Source organism: Crassostrea angulata, chromosome 7 (genome assembly GCF_025612915.1).
Source record: "Crassostrea angulata isolate pt1a10 chromosome 7, ASM2561291v2, whole genome shotgun sequence".
In the NCBI taxonomy this organism is placed as follows: Eukaryota; Metazoa; Mollusca; class Bivalvia; order Ostreida; family Ostreidae; genus Magallana; species Magallana angulata.
Genome location: NC_069117.1, coordinates 33288913 through 33307595, shown reverse-complemented (window position 1 = coordinate 33307595; position 18683 = coordinate 33288913). Strand labels below are relative to the sequence as shown.

The 18683-nt window shown below is 32.8% G+C and overlaps 2 protein-coding genes across 4 annotated transcripts; one reads left to right on the top strand and one right to left on the bottom strand.

Moving 5' to 3' along the window:
* Positions 1-294: 294 nt before the first annotated feature.
* On the bottom strand, positions 295-7384 carry LOC128156122 (caspase-8-like). Its single transcript, XM_052818140.1, has 9 exons — positions 7259-7384; positions 6638-7002; positions 5699-5952; positions 5086-5223; positions 4664-4840; positions 3607-3681; positions 1733-2035; positions 1218-1473; positions 295-868 (listed from the first exon to the last, which is right to left on the bottom strand). Exons 2-9 carry the CDS (start codon positions 6955-6957, stop codon positions 724-726), a joined length of 1668 nt encoding a protein of 555 aa, XP_052674100.1. The 5' UTR covers positions 6958-7002; positions 7259-7384; the 3' UTR covers positions 295-723.
* A 238-nt stretch (positions 7385-7622) lies between these two features.
* Positions 7623-16293, top strand: LOC128156083 (proline-rich protein HaeIII subfamily 1-like). Of its 3 annotated transcripts, none has more exons than XM_052818077.1 (8): positions 7623-7760; positions 8490-8717; positions 10228-10387; positions 11414-11562; positions 12024-12065; positions 13170-13316; positions 13682-13738; positions 14387-16290. In XM_052818077.1, the coding sequence occupies exons 1-8, from the start codon at positions 7718-7720 to the stop codon at positions 14575-14577; spliced, it is 1017 nt and encodes a 338-aa protein (XP_052674037.1). In that variant the 5' UTR covers positions 7623-7717; the 3' UTR covers positions 14578-16290. The 3 variants fall into 3 exon arrangements, with proteins under 3 accessions (XP_052674037.1, XP_052674038.1, XP_052674039.1); XM_052818079.1 differs by lacking the exon at positions 7623-7760 and adding an exon at positions 8825-8870 and having other exon boundaries at positions 8529-8717; positions 14387-16293; XM_052818078.1 differs by lacking the exon at positions 12024-12065 and having other exon boundaries at positions 14387-16292.
* The last annotated feature ends 2390 nt before the right edge of the window (positions 16294-18683 follow it).

Sequence of the window (18683 nt, the reverse complement as noted above, 5' to 3'; positions counted from 1 at the left end):
AAAAATGTGTTAAGTTTTAAGAGTTTATTTTCAGGAAACAAATGTTATGTAATAATATTTCATTTTCAAATAAGTATCTTACAATAATATTTTTCACAGCCTTTGATTGTTTTTAAAAAAAAAAATTCTCAAAAAGAGTTGCAGAAAAGTGTGTGTACATTATTAAATATAAAACATGTGTGTAGTGCTATTTGGGAAAGTAGTATCGGGTGTCTCCTTGGATTTCTGACTTCTACAAAGCTATAGAAATATTTAAATTTAAAAAAATAATAAATTGTTTTTTTAAAGATTTTATCTAAATTTTTATGGGGTAATCAATAATTATTACATTTAATTATTAAATAATATATGCCTGTTTAAGTCAGCTCTCTCATTCCAAAAAATGTTGAAATATTGCAAAAAATTATCAATATAACAGTCCTCACACGATACATGTAAATTTTATTTAAGTTAGTTGCATAAGACATATGAATTCAAATAGAAATTAATACCAGTGTTTTTAGACTTGATAAATCATATTTTATTTACAAGTAAAAAAATTTGTGTCTAAAAATTTTTTCTGCAATATGTAGTGCAAGGTATACGCAAAACCATAATCTTGATTGGAACAACAAAATATAAGAGATTTTGTACCAGTCTTATGCACAAACATTTTAATCTCTCATTTAACCTGGGGAAGGGGGGGGTCAAAACAGGACCCTTCCTCTGTCTCTTTTCCTCTGGCTAACACTTATCAAACTGAACTCTCCTGCGCAGGGTAAACTGAGGGGCGGGGACTTGTTTAAACATGTGTCCATCTTCATTGCTGTAGTGAAGTTCACTCACTGCCTGATTGACGCTGACTAAAATGGACACCAGGTCATGACCCCTAAAATGAACGAGAAGCACTATAGGATTTTATTTTTTTTATGACACCTATTTCAAGCAATTTGTTTAGCTGAGAAATACATTTTAAGTTATATTGGGATTTAGAAGAAAAAACTGAATTTCTAATCAAAATCTAAGAAAAATTATTTAATTCAAGATTGAGAGCACGAAATCCGAATTTCTTTTGTCAACACTATTTACACTTTTTAATTGCATTAAAAACATTCAAAATTTAACAAGAAGATCAACAAAGAAACTCTCCACTATTCTCTCATTTTAATATCAAACAGAAGAATTTCCAACTTGCTTGACCATCAAACAACTATAAGGCAAAAAGTCAAGGTTCCTACCTAGGACCCAGGGCGTACTTCTTCAACTTCTCTGCCAGGATGTTGATGTAGAATGATCCTTGTGATCTACTCCTGTAGGACACATACCCTGGGACTGTAGCATAGCCCAGGAGGAAGTCTGACTCATCCGGGATCATCTTGTGGGCCGAAGATGTCCGATCCTCATTGGGATTTACCTCGGATCTCGGTGGTTCCTGCGTCGCGTCCATCTGTGTGTTTGGGTCGACATTCCTTGTGGTTCCAATGGTTTGTAGGCCTGGTAAAATTGAGGATCAAATCAAAACAAATTAATTTTTTAAAAAAGATGACAAATTCATTGATAGCAATCTATGCAAGCTAAAACAGATTAAATTTATGTATTCATGTATAATTACATTCTTACAATATCTAGCTGAGAGTACCGGGTATTAGGTGTAATATTTAAAACATTTTAAATATAAACAAATTTTACATTGAAATAGTGTAGGGAAAATCAAAGGGAGAAAACTCAGTATCCATAGATATCAAATCCATACCAGACTGGTGGGAAAGTCCTTGGCATGCCTGAAAAAAGAAGAGTTTGGGTTTTTCTGCCAGAGAAGGACAGCGCGATGCAGTGAAGCATGCTGTGATGTCTTTGATCCGTACGCTGTTGCTATCTGTGCCGTACACTGCACCCGTCGTTCCGTGCGACAAAATACAGAAGACCAGGCAGTCAAACTGTCTGTGGTCTTTCCGGGAATATGCCTGGCAGACTCTCATGATTTCCTCACTGGTAGCATTTCGGTATACCTCAACCTTAAATTCCAGGTGGTTGCCAAAAACATCTTTTAATTTTTCTGAATAAAGAATATGAAAATCTTCATGCAATAACTGTTTGCTTGTTTTTAATACATGTATTTCTAATTAAACATAAGGAACTAATATTCAATTTTGAAACAAGAGATGTTTGTGAAACACTTATGCCCCCCTCCCTTGGAAAAATCCACAAAAAAAATTTCAATATGTTCATCCTCTGCGAAGAAAATGAGCGGAAACGGCAAATAACTGGAATTTTTTTACGTCCAAGTGTCATAACTCTGTCGAAAATTGCTCGATCGTACCCAATATCGAATTTGACCTAGATATTATCATGATTAACCTGTATACCATATTTCATTTCAATATGTTCATCCTTTGCGAAGAAAATGAACGGAAACTGTTGGTGGACTGACAGACTGACAGACAGCAGCAAAGCAATATGCCCTCCCTTCTTCGAAAAGGGGCATAATAGAATTGAGAGAACAATTCCTCTTTGAATTTAAAAATTTATTTTTTCGACTGTGGCTACCTGTATGAAGTTACAACAAAAGTTCAGCACTCAAAATTTTAATATCATAGAGATTTAATATTAAATGAGAGAACTGTGGAATAAGCAGGGTTGTCTCTAAAAATTAAAGTAGCAGGAGGAAATGAAAAAGTAGAAGGGGGTCTGGGGGTCTTGCTTATAGCTACATTGTGTTTGAAATGCAAAAATAGCCGGGTAATTAAGGCATTATAGGTGGGGGAATTTGCCGCCTCCCGGGTCTTAGAGACAACCCTGAATAAGGTTACCTTGAAAAAAATTTAAATTAATCAAGGCACTGTTTTAAAATTTTCTTGCAGAAATATTTTCCATTTAAGAAGGCTTGGTGCCAAGTTGGTAGTCCACAAATTAACCACCAGATCAAACCTAATATTTTAAGATACTGTAAATTCCTTATCTTACGCGAGTACTTAATTCTGTGATTCAACTGTTTTCCATCAAATTGCAGGAACATAAAATTGTAAATGCTGAATTTGTATCGTAGTTTCATGTTGTGAACATATGTCCAAAAAATAGAGTGAGATTTTAAAATTTGCAAGATGTGCTTCTCACGATTTTACGTGGATATTTATTCCTCGCGTTTAATTAGGAATCTACGGTATGGTTTGTTTATCGTTACTGAATGGTATTTATTATTCGGTAAAGAAAAAGTCCATAAAGTTTTCCTTTTAAAATTGGGTACTACTGTAAATTCCTAATTAAACGCAAGGGGTTTATTTTCGTGTTAAATCGCGAGAAGCACCCTTCGCGGATTTTAAAATCTCGCCATTATTTTCTGACAGTTGAGAACTATAAGAAATAAAGAGCAAAGTTCCATGTTCGCAATTTTATATTCTCGTGATTTGATACAAACCAGCGGGGTCGCGGAATTAAGTACTCGTGTAATGTAAGGAATTTACAGTATCCTTTTTTTTACAAAGAGTTCTTCTACAGGAGATCAATACAGTCTCAAAATGGCCACGACCATTGAGCCCTCTCAATACATGTATAAAATCCTAAACAGATAATGTGCGGTAGCCTTATTTATTCATTGGGTTGTGATGAAACAAAAGTTTGTATATATACCTTCATCGATATCTGTCCCTTTCCTTTCTCCTAAGTTTCCATGAAATATCTGGTTGTTAATGATCACACAGTATCCTGCATAAAAATGTATTTGTTTACAAATATGTATAAATATAGGCAATGATTTCATTTAAAAAATATCTTTCTGGGCAAATACATGTACAGTTCTCTTTATTTGACAAAATTAAGATGGCAGAGTACAGTTCAAGAATGCATGCTATTTTATTTGCATTGTGGCATCATCTTTTTGCTTGGTTGATGCCATAGTGTTATGGTTTCAACTGCAGACATTCAGCAAAGTTTGTCAACAGAGGCTTGTTGGAGGTGTAAATATGATATCATATTGTAGAATAAACATAAATGTCTTGAAGTATAAGCTATATTTGGGCTCGGGTCGAAAATCTGAAGACGGTTCAGCAAGCCTAGTCCTCTGTTTTCTTACCCCACCTAAATACAGCTTAATTAATACAAGTATTTCAAGACAGTAATCATGTATTTTATATTTTGAACCTTAATATTAAATGTGATACATATTTCTATTTTTTCTATAACTTAAGTATGTCTGAATGTTTTAATTATACTAAAAAGATCACCATTTCTACCTTTGTCAATTAAAAAATAGCCATTATCTAACAAATCTGGGGAAAAAAATATTGATAAGAATCCTGGAGCTAACCAGGTGGTAAATTTTTTTTTTTTTATCATAATTTTCAAAATATATGAGGCCATTTAGCAACAACTCTCATGTGTGGAATGGAAAAAATTCCTTAAGGCAGATCAAGTTAAAAAAAATGTTAAAAAATGTGCAAAATTGATATATTTCAAGTAAAATCCCATAGGGTCCTATGTTTAAAAATTAACAAACTTTGAGATGACCCCCAAAACAAAAGATGAGAGAAATGTCATTTTTTTTAAATCTTAAAATAATAATTATATCAGTAGAAATTGATGGGGTAAATTTCATTAAAAAAATAATGGCAGAACAAATTAGACCTGTCCTCGTTAATTCTTGTATTTTATTTCAAATTATGCTCTGTTCCTTGTGTTGTAACATTACCTCTGGGTTTTGACGTCATTTTGTAATAGTGAAACATATCATCATGAGAGTCAAGGTTTTCTTCTGAAGACTGGGCTGGAGACTGTTGCCGAGGCATGATGGTATCCATGGCATCCTGTGCTGGAGGGTTCATGGAGGTCAATGAGGGATAGGCATCCATTTGTGGATTGCTTCCTTCTACATGTACATGTAAATATCAAAGTTTAAAAAATGGAAGAAAAAATTTTAAACATGTACAAAAATTAAAAGAAGTTACCCTCACCAAAAATGAACTCTTATGAAAAAATACAGAGCAAAATCAATTCATGTTGATGGGTACGATATGTCACTCCTTATATTCAATTACAAAAGTAAAGTTTTGAAATCATCCCCCCTTCTTTTTAAAAAAAAAAAGAAGCGGGGATGAGAATAGCCCTACCCACCTGTCTGGACAGCTAGGTTATGCTCTGGTCCTTGGTGTGCCTGTGGGGTCACTGCTGCAGTGGTGTTTGAAAAGTGGTTGATGTGCAGATCCAGTTTCATACCAGGTTCTACTTTCATCTCATCTGTCGGAGAAGCCACTGCAACAGACAAAAAAAACCCCCCAAAACTACAGTAATGGTGGAAGTACACTGTTTTTGCATTATCGACACTTCCAGTTGTATCAGTTAATGAAATTATCAAAAGGAACTTTTTGATCATCATACATGTATTTCAAATTACTACTGATATTTTTGACAAATAACTACAGTTTTTAATAGTAACATTTTGCATACACGTGATATGTACCGGGTTTTTTTTCAACCCCATTTATGGTGTATTTGCAAAGCACTAAAATTCACCAAATCTAAAAATTTGTATAGTATTTTGAATTTCTTGCTATTGCCGTCATTTTCCTCTAATTCTCGCTTGCGAGACACTGGAACCCTCATAACATTCTTAAAGAATTTTGACAAACAGTTTGTAATCTTTTTGGCTATCTGCTTATATACTCACTACCTTCAAACCTGCATGAACCACCATACAAAACATTTTCTTGTTTAAGTATATAAGTACCTAAGTTTCTATTCTTGTATTGGTACACGCTCTCCAGCAATTCTTCATCCCCTGTTGTTTTAATCAGCTGTTCCAGTGTATTCACATCAATTTTTGTAATTTTTTCCTCCTTTTCCAGAACATTGAACAAATCTAAACAACTTCTCACTTTGTCAACCATTTTTTTGGGCAAATGTAAACTTGTTCTTGAATAGAATTTCATTTTCTCTAGTTCATCTTTTCCACAATCTTCAGCAATATCAAACAGCAGAATTCTGGTACAAGAAATTATGATAAGATAATTCACATATAATAATTGATTTCTATCAATGCAAAAAAAAAAAAAAATTAAATTTAAAATGCACTGTGATGACTGTAGAATGATTAGATTTTAATTATCTTTCACAGCTAAACATATGAATTGTAATGAACAAGAGCACATAATATAATAAGATAGAGATTATTTTTCACTGGCTAAATGTATGTAAATAAAAAAAATATATTTGATGTCATAAATGGGAATGTCTAACAAATCACTTGATATTCACTTTATGTAGTTACGAGAATCAAAACATGAGGTAACATTATCCAAATACATGTACTAGCTGTTATTTTTAAAGACTAAGATGGTTACCGGTACTAGAATGATGGGAAATTAGTGGATGGGAAAATGAGTATGAAAAATCTATTCCATATACATGATTAGAAAAACACCTGAAAAAATTTATGTCACATCCCTTATCAACCCTGCCTGGATTAACAAATATCATAAATGAACCTTGTGCTGATAGCTAGTCTCAGATTGATTTTGCAGTGAACAGTATTTTGTCATATATGTATAATTCTCTACATATTATCACAACAATTGATTAATACTGATATTAACATTAATCTCAACTATTAATTATTACTGAAATTAACATTCATCTCTGTTTTTATGAATGAATAATTCGATCTTGCCTAAATTCGGTAAGATAGTTTGGTCCATTAGCTCTAATTCTATTCTCCAGCTGCTGTGGATCTCCACCTAATTTTCTAATTAAGTCCTTCCTCTGCATGTAGTGAAAACATTCTTGTAAATATTTAGAGTTCTCTTCTTTCAATTTCCCTTTCTGTTCCAGATTGGCAAACACATCTAAACATCTTTGGCATTTACCAAGCACACTAAACGAAACAACGTCTTTACATAGAAATTTCAAAAGCTCCAGGTCTTTGGAATCAAGATGTGCATCAATGTCTAGTAATATTGCTTTGAAATCCCCCAGGTGTGTCATCTTCATAGGCTTCAGTGTAAATTCTTCATCTCTAACATACACTTGATTATCCTGAAAAATAGCACACATATTGTTTCAGTAAACATGGTAGAAGCAGTTATAATTTGTTTGATAATAAGAAATTTTAATAATAACAAACACACGTTTTCAAAGCTTCAATAACACATAAGTTTGTGTATTCATTTTTATTTTATTTGTAATTGCCTGTCAAAATGAAAGTAGGCATGCCAAGTAAAATAACGTTAATCTTTAATATTTTTAGAACAATATTGAAAAAAAAATCTTAAAATTGTTATAAATCACTTACGTTGTAAGAGCTTGGTTAAGAAAGATATATTTGTATAAATTCATAAATACATAACGGCAAACAATTTTTAAAATACTTTTTAAACTGGTAAAAGGAAATTCCTTGCTGTCTAATTATAAACTGAAAATGAAAATTCTGGGCAGTTGTTCATATATTAATTCGGCTTTATAATATACATTAAGTTTTTTTTATTGTCATGTTCTTGATGCTTAATTTATAATCTAAATAATTAGTCATTTTATAAGTATACATTTTTATGATATGATGGTTTGATTTCTTTTATTTCTTTGATTTTGTTTTTTTTTACAAATAAACTAGCAACAAACACGAGACTTAGTTAGTGTTCGAGTTGTCTAAGACAAAAAGGAGTTACGTCAAATTATCCATTTCGCAATATTATTATGAGCAATATCATTTAAACCAATGTAGGAAGTGTTGTCAGAGATTAGGCAAGACGCTATGAAGATGAAAACTCTGTTGTATTTTGCTGTCATTGTTTTGTGTGAGTACTGTAAATAATATATTGGTTTTGGGGTTCAAAGACCGATCTGAATTATTAATTGGCTTTCCTTGATACTCCTTTTTGTGGATCCTTTTAGGTCTCTTTAGTATACATGGCAACACCTTTAACATTTTAAAATTAAAGTAAAGTAATGATGCTACTCACTGTCGATATGGTTTTCTTTGGGAGAATGTTTTAATTAGTTTGGTTGCTATAAACTTAAATGTAGTGATATAGTGATGTAACAATGCACAGGGAAGAATTGGTCTTTGGTGAGAATTGGTCTTATGACTTCACTGGGGTATTTTCTCAGGCCTTTGTTTGTGTTAAAATTTTTTACTACCCTGTTATTTGATATATAGAAAGGTATCTAACAACAAATTACGTGAAGTAGTATTCTGGAGAATTTTTGTCATTTTTTATTCTGGACTATCACAACTACATGACCCTTGAATTACTGATAATTTCACAATAAATGTTTGGTTTACAAAGTCACATATGGCACAACTGCATCCATTAGTGTTAATTTGCAGTCGGTAACTTTACACAAATACATGTAATGCAGAATTATGCTATGAGACTAAAAAAATGATTCACACCACAATAACTAGGTGCATCATGTACATGTATACTATTGATAGGAAGCAATCGGCTGTTATAAAATTTGTGAATGAAACATAGAATTGAATGAGGTGCACTGAATTCAGACATCTTTTATTATATTTTCAGTGATAGCATTGATAGAAGCAAGAGGAGGTAGAGGTGGTGGAAGGGGCGGAAGATTTTCATCCAGATCCCGCTCAGGCTATCGCTCATCATCCAGATCCAGATATGTATCTAAATTTTCTGGAAGTAGAATTTCTTCCAAAAGCCAGCTACGAACTGCCATTTTGTTAGGAACAGTGTATGGTGCAACAAGATGGAAGAGTCGATCTAGCTACCGAAGAAGTGGAGAATGTAAGTCGAGTATCATTTCACATGGGTCAGATGTGAATTTTACTGTCCTCTTTGCGAATTTGTATATTAAGTGAAAGATTGAGGTTTTGTTTTAATTGTTTTTAAAGGCTTTTCCATACCTGATGTATATAAAACTTCACTCCAGCTGTCAATGTAAGATTCATACTATATACTGTGTTGAGTTCATTTGCATATGAAAGCTTTATTTCCAAAACCAATTAATGCTTCAAAGCATTTCTAATTCTTTGAAAACCCATTGACTATTATTTTAATTGATACTGACTGCTATTGGTGTATACCGGTACATAATAGGGTCGTCTGGGACAAAATTTTGTCATGATAGACGCCAACTGCAACTATCAAGATTTACAATGCGCCTATCTTAAGCATATTCTAAAAACTAAAGGCATTCCTTTTTTGAACAAAAGAAAACAAGATTTAGTTGACTTATGTGAAAGCGCTGACGCTCTTTCATTTCTGTTGTGCAAAACAAAGGAATAAATTTCGTTATCAAATATATTATCTATTCAAATAATTTTCCTAAGTTTGGGAGCATTGAAAATAAATAAGGAAGGAGAACAATTTTGTCTGAATTTTTTTTTTAATTTGGAAATGTGCCTTTTATTGGCTCCATTGGTAAAAATAATACGGACTTGGACACATGCATAGTTATTTTTATTTGTATTGGCAATTTTTTTTTTATGAAGAATTAACTGTTGCAATGATTCCATGCATTTTAAGGGGGTGGAAGAATTGTTGATGCATTAAAGGAAAATGTTTGTATCAATAATCAAGATTATTGGAGGATCAATCCTTTTTACATAGTTCTTGTTCTGACATAAGAGTATTAGTTGTATGAATTAATAGTGTGGAAGAATTTTTCAATGAACAACTAATGTCAGCTGCAGAAACTCAGAAAAAGTAGAAAAAATCTAATGTTTAATATGATTTACCATGTTAAATAATTTAAAAACTGATAATTCCATTGATTACTTCTGAATTGGACTCTAAAAGACTTATAATTTGCTTGTGCTTCCGTAGTCTTACAAAAGTAAGAAGTCAAATATTTCTTGTTCATAAACAGTAAAACACGCTTATATCGAAGTCCCAGGGACAGCCAATTTAACTTCGTTATAAGGGTAATTCGTTATATCCGTCAAGTTTACAACATGAAATAGAGACTTGGGGAATGAAATTCACTTCGCTGTAAGCGTCAATTCATTATAAGTGTGTTCGCTATAACCGTGTTTTACTGTACAGTCAAACTTCGTTATCTCGAACTAGATGGGACTGTTGTAAAACTTTGAGATATCGGGGTATTCAAGATACTGAGGGTTAAATACATTAAAAAATAGGTGGTTTGGACTTACAAATTGCTTTGACATATCCATTGTATTTTAGATATCAGTGGTTACGATATCGAAGTTCAACTATATGTCAATCTCGGTGGCTTTAACTTCACCCCAGTCACTCTTTTCTTTGAATGACTTGATGTTTTTCCACTCCACAGTGCCTGAGGTCTGTTACAATGATAAATATGACCAAAACCAGTGGGGCAATTCCACTTACCTTGGACGCTTCCTCTGCCCTACGGACCAGAGTATGGGCGATAACAAGAAGTACTGTTGTGGGGAAAAGGGAAAACAGTACTGCTGTACATTCTGGGAAGAGTAAGTACCTAAATAACTTACTACATATATGTACTTAAGCCAGTTAGTACCAGTCTTGAGCTAATTTTTCCAGTTGGTAGCTCATGTACAATCTCTTCTCTATTTCTGTCAGAACACCCCTAGCTCTGCCAGTTCCTTAACATACTTAATACATGTAATTTTTTTGTTAACTTGTCGGTCTTCAAATAGTGTAAGTTTATTAAATTTTTCCAAGCTTTTTGCATAATAGAAATATTGTCACACATAATATACCATTCTATATGTTCATTATTAAATCATTAAACTCAATACACTTGTACAAAATGAAGCCAACAATTGATCTGCATGTATTAAATACACATTTATATTTTTGAATCAAATTCATGCATGTTAATTGAAATATACTTGGACATGGTAGGTACTTTCAATTTTTATTATGAGTTTATAAAAACAAAGATACCAGGTAAATGAATAAAGTTATAGTCTGTCCCAAGTTTTTGCTTCCATCACGTTTTGATGATTTTTAATAAAAATACACAAACCTGTGAAAGAAATGATGTTGAAATCGATAAAAGGGAAAGTATCCACGATATCTTCATTGACAAATTATCATTTTTCACCCATAAAAGTTCATATTAGGAACAAAAACAAATTTCTTATAGAGATTTATAATATGGGATATGTTTACATCTTTTCTCCATTCGGAAGTACTCGAGACACCTCACACAATTTTTCAACGTTATCATCTGGGCTTATTAAAGGCTGATGCAATGCAAAATCTCCGTAGACTTTCTGTTTTGGGATGTGTATTGAATTCTGAAGCGGTAGAGGGGGCGTTTCAAAACAGATAATCTGGACATTTTTATATTAGTGGATGAACGTAGTTTGAACTCAATGGGTATTTATGATTATCGAAATATCAAGCGAAAAGTGGTGGAAGCAAAAACTCGAGACAGAGTAAAGTACATGTAACCTGTTAGATATAAAAAATCAGCAAACCAATAGTAGCTTTAAGCGTTTGTTATTGAGTGCCTGATCTCTTTTTAGTGGAGGGCGTGTGGCAGGGGTGGTCATCGGTATCCTCGTTTTCATGGGAATCATCTTCGTCACCTGCTACTGTTGTATCAAGAGACGTAACAAGAGTTCCGGATCTGTGATCCGCACTCCAGATAAGAACCACTTCCAGATGGCTCCAGGTAACTTTGCTTTTGTGGTTGAAATTTGGTGAGCATGTCATCAATAACACTGTATACATATGCATGTATCACTATTGTCTGGTGTTCATTTGTTCGCTTCATTTAAGTATAGCTGATTTATAACAAACCCATTTTGCTTTTTAAAATTTTAAAATAAATGTGTTATATTTGGATTTCAGAGGGTAGGAGGGAGAGTTTATGAATTTTCCAATGATGTGTCAACTTTTAATGTAAGGAGAGAGGGGGGAGGGTAGGGGGTAAACTAGGAGGTTAAAAAATATATTTAAAAGTTTTCCCTTAAAAACGATAGAAAAAGTTGGAATTTCCATGAAACATATTTGATAAATTTCACTTGCACACTGTGAAATCATCGTATTTTGCATAGGGTCTTACTCTTGTGTTAGGTCGATGTTAAACTGTGTTTTCGTTGAACTGCATGGGTGTGCACTAATTCTTTTCAGATTACCAAGAGCAGAATGTACCGTTGCGGCCATACCACCAGGGTAAGTTACTCAAGGAGAGGGAAGGTTCAATGGAATGTAAACAATTTGAAGTGTGTGGGGAAAACTGGGATATCTGTATTTAGAATATTTGTGGTTTAATTGGAATGTTCACCCCCTATACTGTTTGCCAGTGGGTGAAATCAAAACAGGTTATTTCAAATGTTACCGTACTCTTTTTGGTAAGGCAAAATTGAAACAGAGAAAGTTGTTGACAAATGTAATAGGGAAAAAGCAAGCATGAATATAACCCTGTATTTATGAAGTAGATTATTTAGATATTTAAAAAAGGGTCATGGGTACCTATTTTAATTTTCTATGTAGCTTGTAACATGAGATTTGATTGGCTAATTGATAAGCTGGTTGTAAATTTCAATACACGTTACTTGAGCCAGAGATAAATACTGGTAACCACAGTGACGTGACATTACAATACATTGTATCTCTATCTTGAAAGTGTAATGCCCCCCTGATTAGACATTGGAAACAGATTTATTTGGTTTACATAGGAAACTTATTCATTATCCAGGTTCAGTTAAGGGTGTACGGGAATTTACCCCAGTTTGTATTCCATACACCATTTTTCCTCTGGGTGTAGCGGCTTTCAGCCTCAGGGTGTATGGAATGCAACCTGGGTTAAATCCCAGTACACACTTGATTGAACCTGGAATACTAATAATGCATGAATATCTGTGTTGTACAAACTGTGTTTTGTAATTAACGCGATCAGCACAAATACGAAGTTTATTTTGGGAGTTCAATTTAGCTTTGGGCAGAAAAAAAATCAGTTTTTCAGGCACTGTTGCATCACACCAAATGCTGATGCAAAAATAAAAAAAATGAATATTAAACAAGAGATTGAATTTTATGATTTTCATCATGTTAGTTTTGTTAGCTTTGCAGACATATAGATGTGATTAAGGCAAACAGTTTTCTTGTCAATGATAAGTTAATCTTTTCTAACTGCATTCTGCATGCATAAATATTTTGCATATACATGTATTGCATGCAAGGTCAGTGATTCTATAGAGTTTGAAATCATCTTTGCCTTTGAACGATGTTAGTGTTGCTAGGGAATTTAGGTAATTATTCATTTGCTATTTTTAGATCCCACACCTGTTCCAATGGCTGGGCCCCCTATGGGAAATTCTTCTTACTCAGCTCCTCAGAGCGGCCCACCCCCATCTGGTGCACCACCACCATACGAGCTTGCAGGCCCTGCCCCTGGAGGTCTACCTTATGACCCAAACCCCAGTAAGTATTCAATTTGCTCTCGTTTTGATTGCTTCAGTTTTCATCTTTCATCGAGACAGGTCACCTTGTGCTTGAGTAGAATTTTGTTTGAGACAATCTCAAATGGCAGATCATAAAATTAGATAAAGAAATGTTCTAGGAATGAAATGTTTTTTTTTAAATGGGTTGTAGCCAGGTGATAACACTAAAATGCAGGCAATGTTTGATTTCCATTCTAAAATACAATATATAGCCAAATGAATTGGATGGAGGCCGATTTTTTATGTGTTTGCAAGACAAATTTGATGTCAATCATTTAACACATACTATATTCTATTAGTTTTTCTGTAGCCATGCTAACATGTCTCTGGTCATTTATTTTACAGAAGGAGACCTGCCTTACCCTGTGAACCCACCTCCATTCCAATATCAACAGGACCAAGGTCAGAGCATGATTCTTTTCCCTCCCTTGTTTGAAGCAAATCTGATTATCAAATGTCTATCAAATATTTGTTAATTAATCACAGTGTGAGTGAATTTTTTCTGCATGATATTGCCTAGTGATGCTTCCAGGTTTTCATTTCACCCAAAGGACACATATTTACTTTGGAATAATAGACAACATCCTGTTATCATTTTTGCCCTTATATTATTGAAAACTGTGTAACTGTTGTGTATTGACATTTGGAGAAAGTCTAGTTATTGATCAGTTCTCTTCTGCAGTGCAGTGCAATGCTTAGTGACATTTCACAACATCAATAATTCACTACAAATGAGTGTTTGTTTCTTAGAAAAGGTTAGGAAAAATGTGAATATCTAGAAATCTAATCATAAATCAATGTACGAGCAAAAAGACTAAGGGGGAATATGGGTAGTGGAGAATTGGTGGCTTGCTTCATATTGGTGTTTTTAATGTGCTTTATTAAACCATGTTTTTACAGCCGTGAAAGCAAACAGAGCATTCATCATTATCAAAATACTGCAATCCATTGATTATACATCCATTCACTCCACTATAGATGACAAATGCTATGTTTTGTTGTACATGTATTGAAAAATCTCATCATACATGTATTACCTCTTATTTTCAGGCATGGAAAAGCCCCCAATGCCCTCTGACGGATCCCAGCCTTATCCGACAGCCCCACCCCTCAGTGGGCCACATTATGGGGACACACCTTACCCCACAGGCAATTCGCCTTACCCCGCTGGCAACCCAGCGTACCCACCCATGGGAAACATGCCTTATCCACCAAACAATGCTCCCTACCCTAACCAGTAAGATGTGTAGGATGCAGCCTGTGTTATATAGGCAACAGGCAGACATGTTTTGATATTTTTAATCAGTGCATGATGTAAATGTACTCCGTACTTTTTACACTTTTTAGATTTTTTAATCAGATGTATTTTTAGTACATGTATATTGAACAAGTTTTACACATGTTATGTGTACTTTTTTCTAGTCTTCACATAATTTGAAATGTGTGCAATTGATAAAGGAATTGAATTGAATTAATTGATTTTTTTATTCCATTGTAAAATAATATTTTTGGATTAATAAAAACCATAAAGAATAAAGATTAACATATACATGTATATATACACATGTATATACATATGTACCCTCTCTCATGTGCTAATGAAATTAATAGGGTGTTCATTTTAATGTAAGAGCAAGCAACTCTAATAAATGGTTTGAAAGAAAAAATCTCTTACAACAAAATAATGCAAGTTTATTTACTTTTGATAAGTTGAGTTTTACTATTCTATATATATATATACATATATGTACATATTCTCTAAAAGAGTAAGAAATTAACTCATTTTCTTCATAAGTGTTGTTGCTGGTAGCATATTATATATTCAATATGCTTTCCACTCCCTGAGATGCCATGTGTTTAGAAGTGGGTGCTTGTGTATACTTATAATATACATTGATTGATATACTTATGTACTACATGTTTTAATGTACAGTGTACTTAAAGTTGTCATATGGCTGTGGTATATAGTACATATATATATAAGTGTACATCTTTTTGTACTTTTGCCCATGTACAGGGAATGTTAAAAAGCTCAAAGAAAGAGGTTTTTCTTTTTACATATGTCCAATTTCTGTCTTGAATTCGTTGTATTGCATTTGTGAATTTTTCTTTTTTCAAATTCACCTGTTTTGTATATTTCATGATATTTCCTGCGAATATTTGGGGTGTTTTTAGGCGTTACATATTTTTAGATATTATATATGAATTATGAAAAATCAGAAACCTTTTCTGACTAAATTTATTGATATTAAATTGTAACAGATTTGTTTTGTATTGAACAAAGGCACAGTAATGTACATATGGCAGTTAATTGAAAAAAAAAAATTTTTGTCACTCAAGTAATTGTAAGCTTTCATATTTGTGAAGTACAGGTACTTAGAGAATTTTCTCTTTGAGAAAAAAAAACTTTATGGTGTTGGGGTTAATTTATTTTAATTCAATATGTTATACATGTATTTGTTTTTGAAGATTTTCTTCAACTTTAAAGGTATGTGAAATAGTGTGTTGCATATTGTCCATAATAATTTTTAAAAATATAAAAACAAGCAAAAATTCATATTTTCAAAGGACAAATCTCATTCCGAATTTTTGCATTTTCAGGTTGTGTAAAAATTGATTTTTAAACGTTGAACTTTTTTTACATTGATAACTGTCTCTGGGTATTTTTTTATAAATCATTATGTCTTCGTTAAGTTTTTGTTTTTTCCTATAATAAGTTGCACCTCAATTTGATTGTGAGTTATGTTTAAAATTCAATAAAGTATTGATTAAAATGAGTTTAAACAAAGAGAGTTTAATTTTGGTTTTTTGTTGTTTTTGAAAATGAAATATATACAGTGTCCAAAATAATAGAAACCTTTCTATGTCAAATAATAGAACTTGGGGTTTAAATTGGGAATAAATCATAACATGTTATGTTTTCCATAAGTTCTCATAATATGCATGCAGATTAAAAAGATATAAGAATAATTAATTTTTGTCTCAATCTGACTCTATGGTTTATGATTATTATTAAATATAGAAATATAATGAGGATTCCTTTATTACCTGTGAACATGCCCAAAGCATGATTTGGTCTTATACAATATTTTTTATACCCACACAAATGAAGTTTAGGGAGGTGTATTGAAATCTCCCTGTCTGTCTATAGACACACGTTTGTCCTTTTATAAACTTCTTAATCAATTACTGCATGGAATAGTCTGAAAATTTGTACATATGTTGAATATCTGAAGATGTGTACCTACAATTTTTATCAAGATGAGACAAGATTTATTGACAGTTTTCTTGTACTTGTTCTATATTATCTCATTTTGTTCTCTGTCAAAGTATTTCGCAGTCTCTCAGTATTCAAGCAACCCATCTTATCTGTCATCTTTTTCGGTAAGTACACGTAAATATTACCGGTAATTCATATCTAATAGCAGTGTTTCATTGAAGCATAGACATAAATAATATAAATGTTATTTATGTTTCTGATTGGAGTTGCATATCAGGGTTTCAATGGAATTCACTCTCAAAACTGCAAATAATTTTTCTTTTTCTAAAGACCGATACATGTATTCGATGTAATAAAATAGCTTCACGCCCCTTTCAGTACTGTGATTTATCGGGTACTAACTACAAAGTATTCGTATAAATTTGCACACATTTGAAAATCGGGTAAACAAAAAATGAGCGTGACTCCTACATTTATCCACAGGAATTTATTTTAACATACATTACTGATAGGAGATACTATAGATGTATTCGTCTTTTGGACTATTCTTCTTTTCAAAGAATTGAGGCTTTGTGTACGAAAGTACCCCAATAGCCAGGCTCACTGACCACTTTTACTGTGTTATTACTAAAACAAAAGTACTGTGGGGATTTGTTTTTCGGAAAATACCATGGTTAACTTGTTGTTTTTTAATAAAACTGTGAGGCTATATTTTACAAATATGTTGTATATATCATTTATATATTCATATTCATTTGTTGTAAACTTGTCTCTTGTTGAATGAAGAACAATTAACGAAATCACAAAATCAACTTAAAGTGATTTCCAAGACAAAATAATATTTGAATTCTATGTTTCATGATAAATTTGTGATCCAGACATTGGAACTTAATTTTCGTATATTATTTTTTTTTTTGCAAAATAAGTTGATTAATTATTTCCGATAAAGATAAATGTACCGATTACAACTGCGTCATACTTTAACTATCAAATGATCAAACACATATTATGTGTAACAATTCTGTTTTACGGCGGCGGGCGATTGGTTGGCGTTGTAATTTGTGCATGTATCATTGTTCTCGCGGGAATTTTGTTCACCTCTTCCTCTTGCATCACCAAACGCAAACAGATCCGGTGATTGGACAAACCACACAATATTTACAGTCAGAGATAGTGGATACATTGTCCTTTTTATGTTACATGTATTGCACGCACTTTTACTTATTTTAAAATATACTTACATTTATAATATAATTTCCACGTTAAAGGATGCTCAACCACTTAGCCAGTGCAATATATTTTCACTTGCATCTGATAAATAAAGGGATATGCATTTGGTAATCTATTTTATTATACTTTTATGTTAAATACTGAAATCTGATTGGTTTAGACGCAGTTGACAATCCGTTCTATTACCCTCAGCGTTAGCAACACACTTAGCAACGGGTAACACTTCATAAATAGTGCCTGTTTGGGAGGGTAAGAGTTGAAATTGACATCCGAGAAAACCATTGTCAACCGACGCCAAGCGGAGGTCGTTAATGCTTTTCGAGGGGTGTCATGTTCAACTCGTATCCTCCTCCAACTCAAATGGCACTATCGGTGTCTTGAAAACATATTCGTATAACTGGTCATACAACGCAACTTGTTTTGAAATGCATCATTGTGACAATATTTCCTTCATAGAACTTTAGATTGCACATATTTAAACTGTGAACATCTTGATTGAGCATATCAAATGTTGATGAATATTAATATCAATTGACATCAATGTAAGGAATTTACCTTTGCTGGCAAGCCTGATTAGAGTATAAGATATATTTCAAAAGAAAACTATGCCGTTGGTTTTTTAGATCGACTGATAAAAAAATCAGTATTTTTGTCTTTTAATTTTTACGGGTATATTCACTTCGATGTTTTATTAACTTCAACTTTCAGTGCGTTATTTATAAATTATATCCGCGTTATACATCTTGTGAATGTTATTGTAGATCAAATTTAAGTAAACTTTTTAAAATGCGTTTTGCTCTCTTTTAATTTCCCTCCGTAATAAACGAGACCTACTCACACCTGTGTTTCTTGTGTTCAAACTAAAGGTAATTGATTCAAACTGGAGATTCCCATATT

What these genes read in the sequence shown, in the direction of transcription:
- LOC128156083 (XM_052818077.1), top strand. Translation starts at nt 7,718, where the DNA reads ATGAAGATGAAAACTCTGTTGTATTTTGCTGTCATTGTTTTGT. An exon ending in CTACCGAAGAAGTGGAGAAT is followed by an intron (nt 8,718 to 10,227) that starts GTAAGTCGAGTA and finishes TCCACTCCACAG; the next exon opens with TGCCTGAGGTCTGTTACAAT. An exon ending in GTTGCGGCCATACCACCAGG is followed by an intron (nt 12,066 to 13,169) that starts GTAAGTTACTCA and finishes TGCTATTTTTAG; the next exon opens with ATCCCACACCTGTTCCAATG.
- LOC128156122 (XM_052818140.1), bottom strand. Translation starts at nt 6,957, where the DNA reads ATGAAGATGACACACCTGGGGGATTTCAAAGCAATATTACTAGACATT. An exon ending in AACTATCTTACCGAATTTAG is followed by an intron (nt 5,953 to 6,637) that starts GCAAGATCGAAT and finishes TTCTTGTACCAG; the next exon opens with AATTCTGCTGTTTGATATTG. An exon ending in AAGTACGCCCTGGGTCCTAG is followed by an intron (nt 869 to 1,217) that starts GTAGGAACCTTG and finishes CGTTCATTTTAG; the next exon opens with GGGTCATGACCTGGTGTCCA.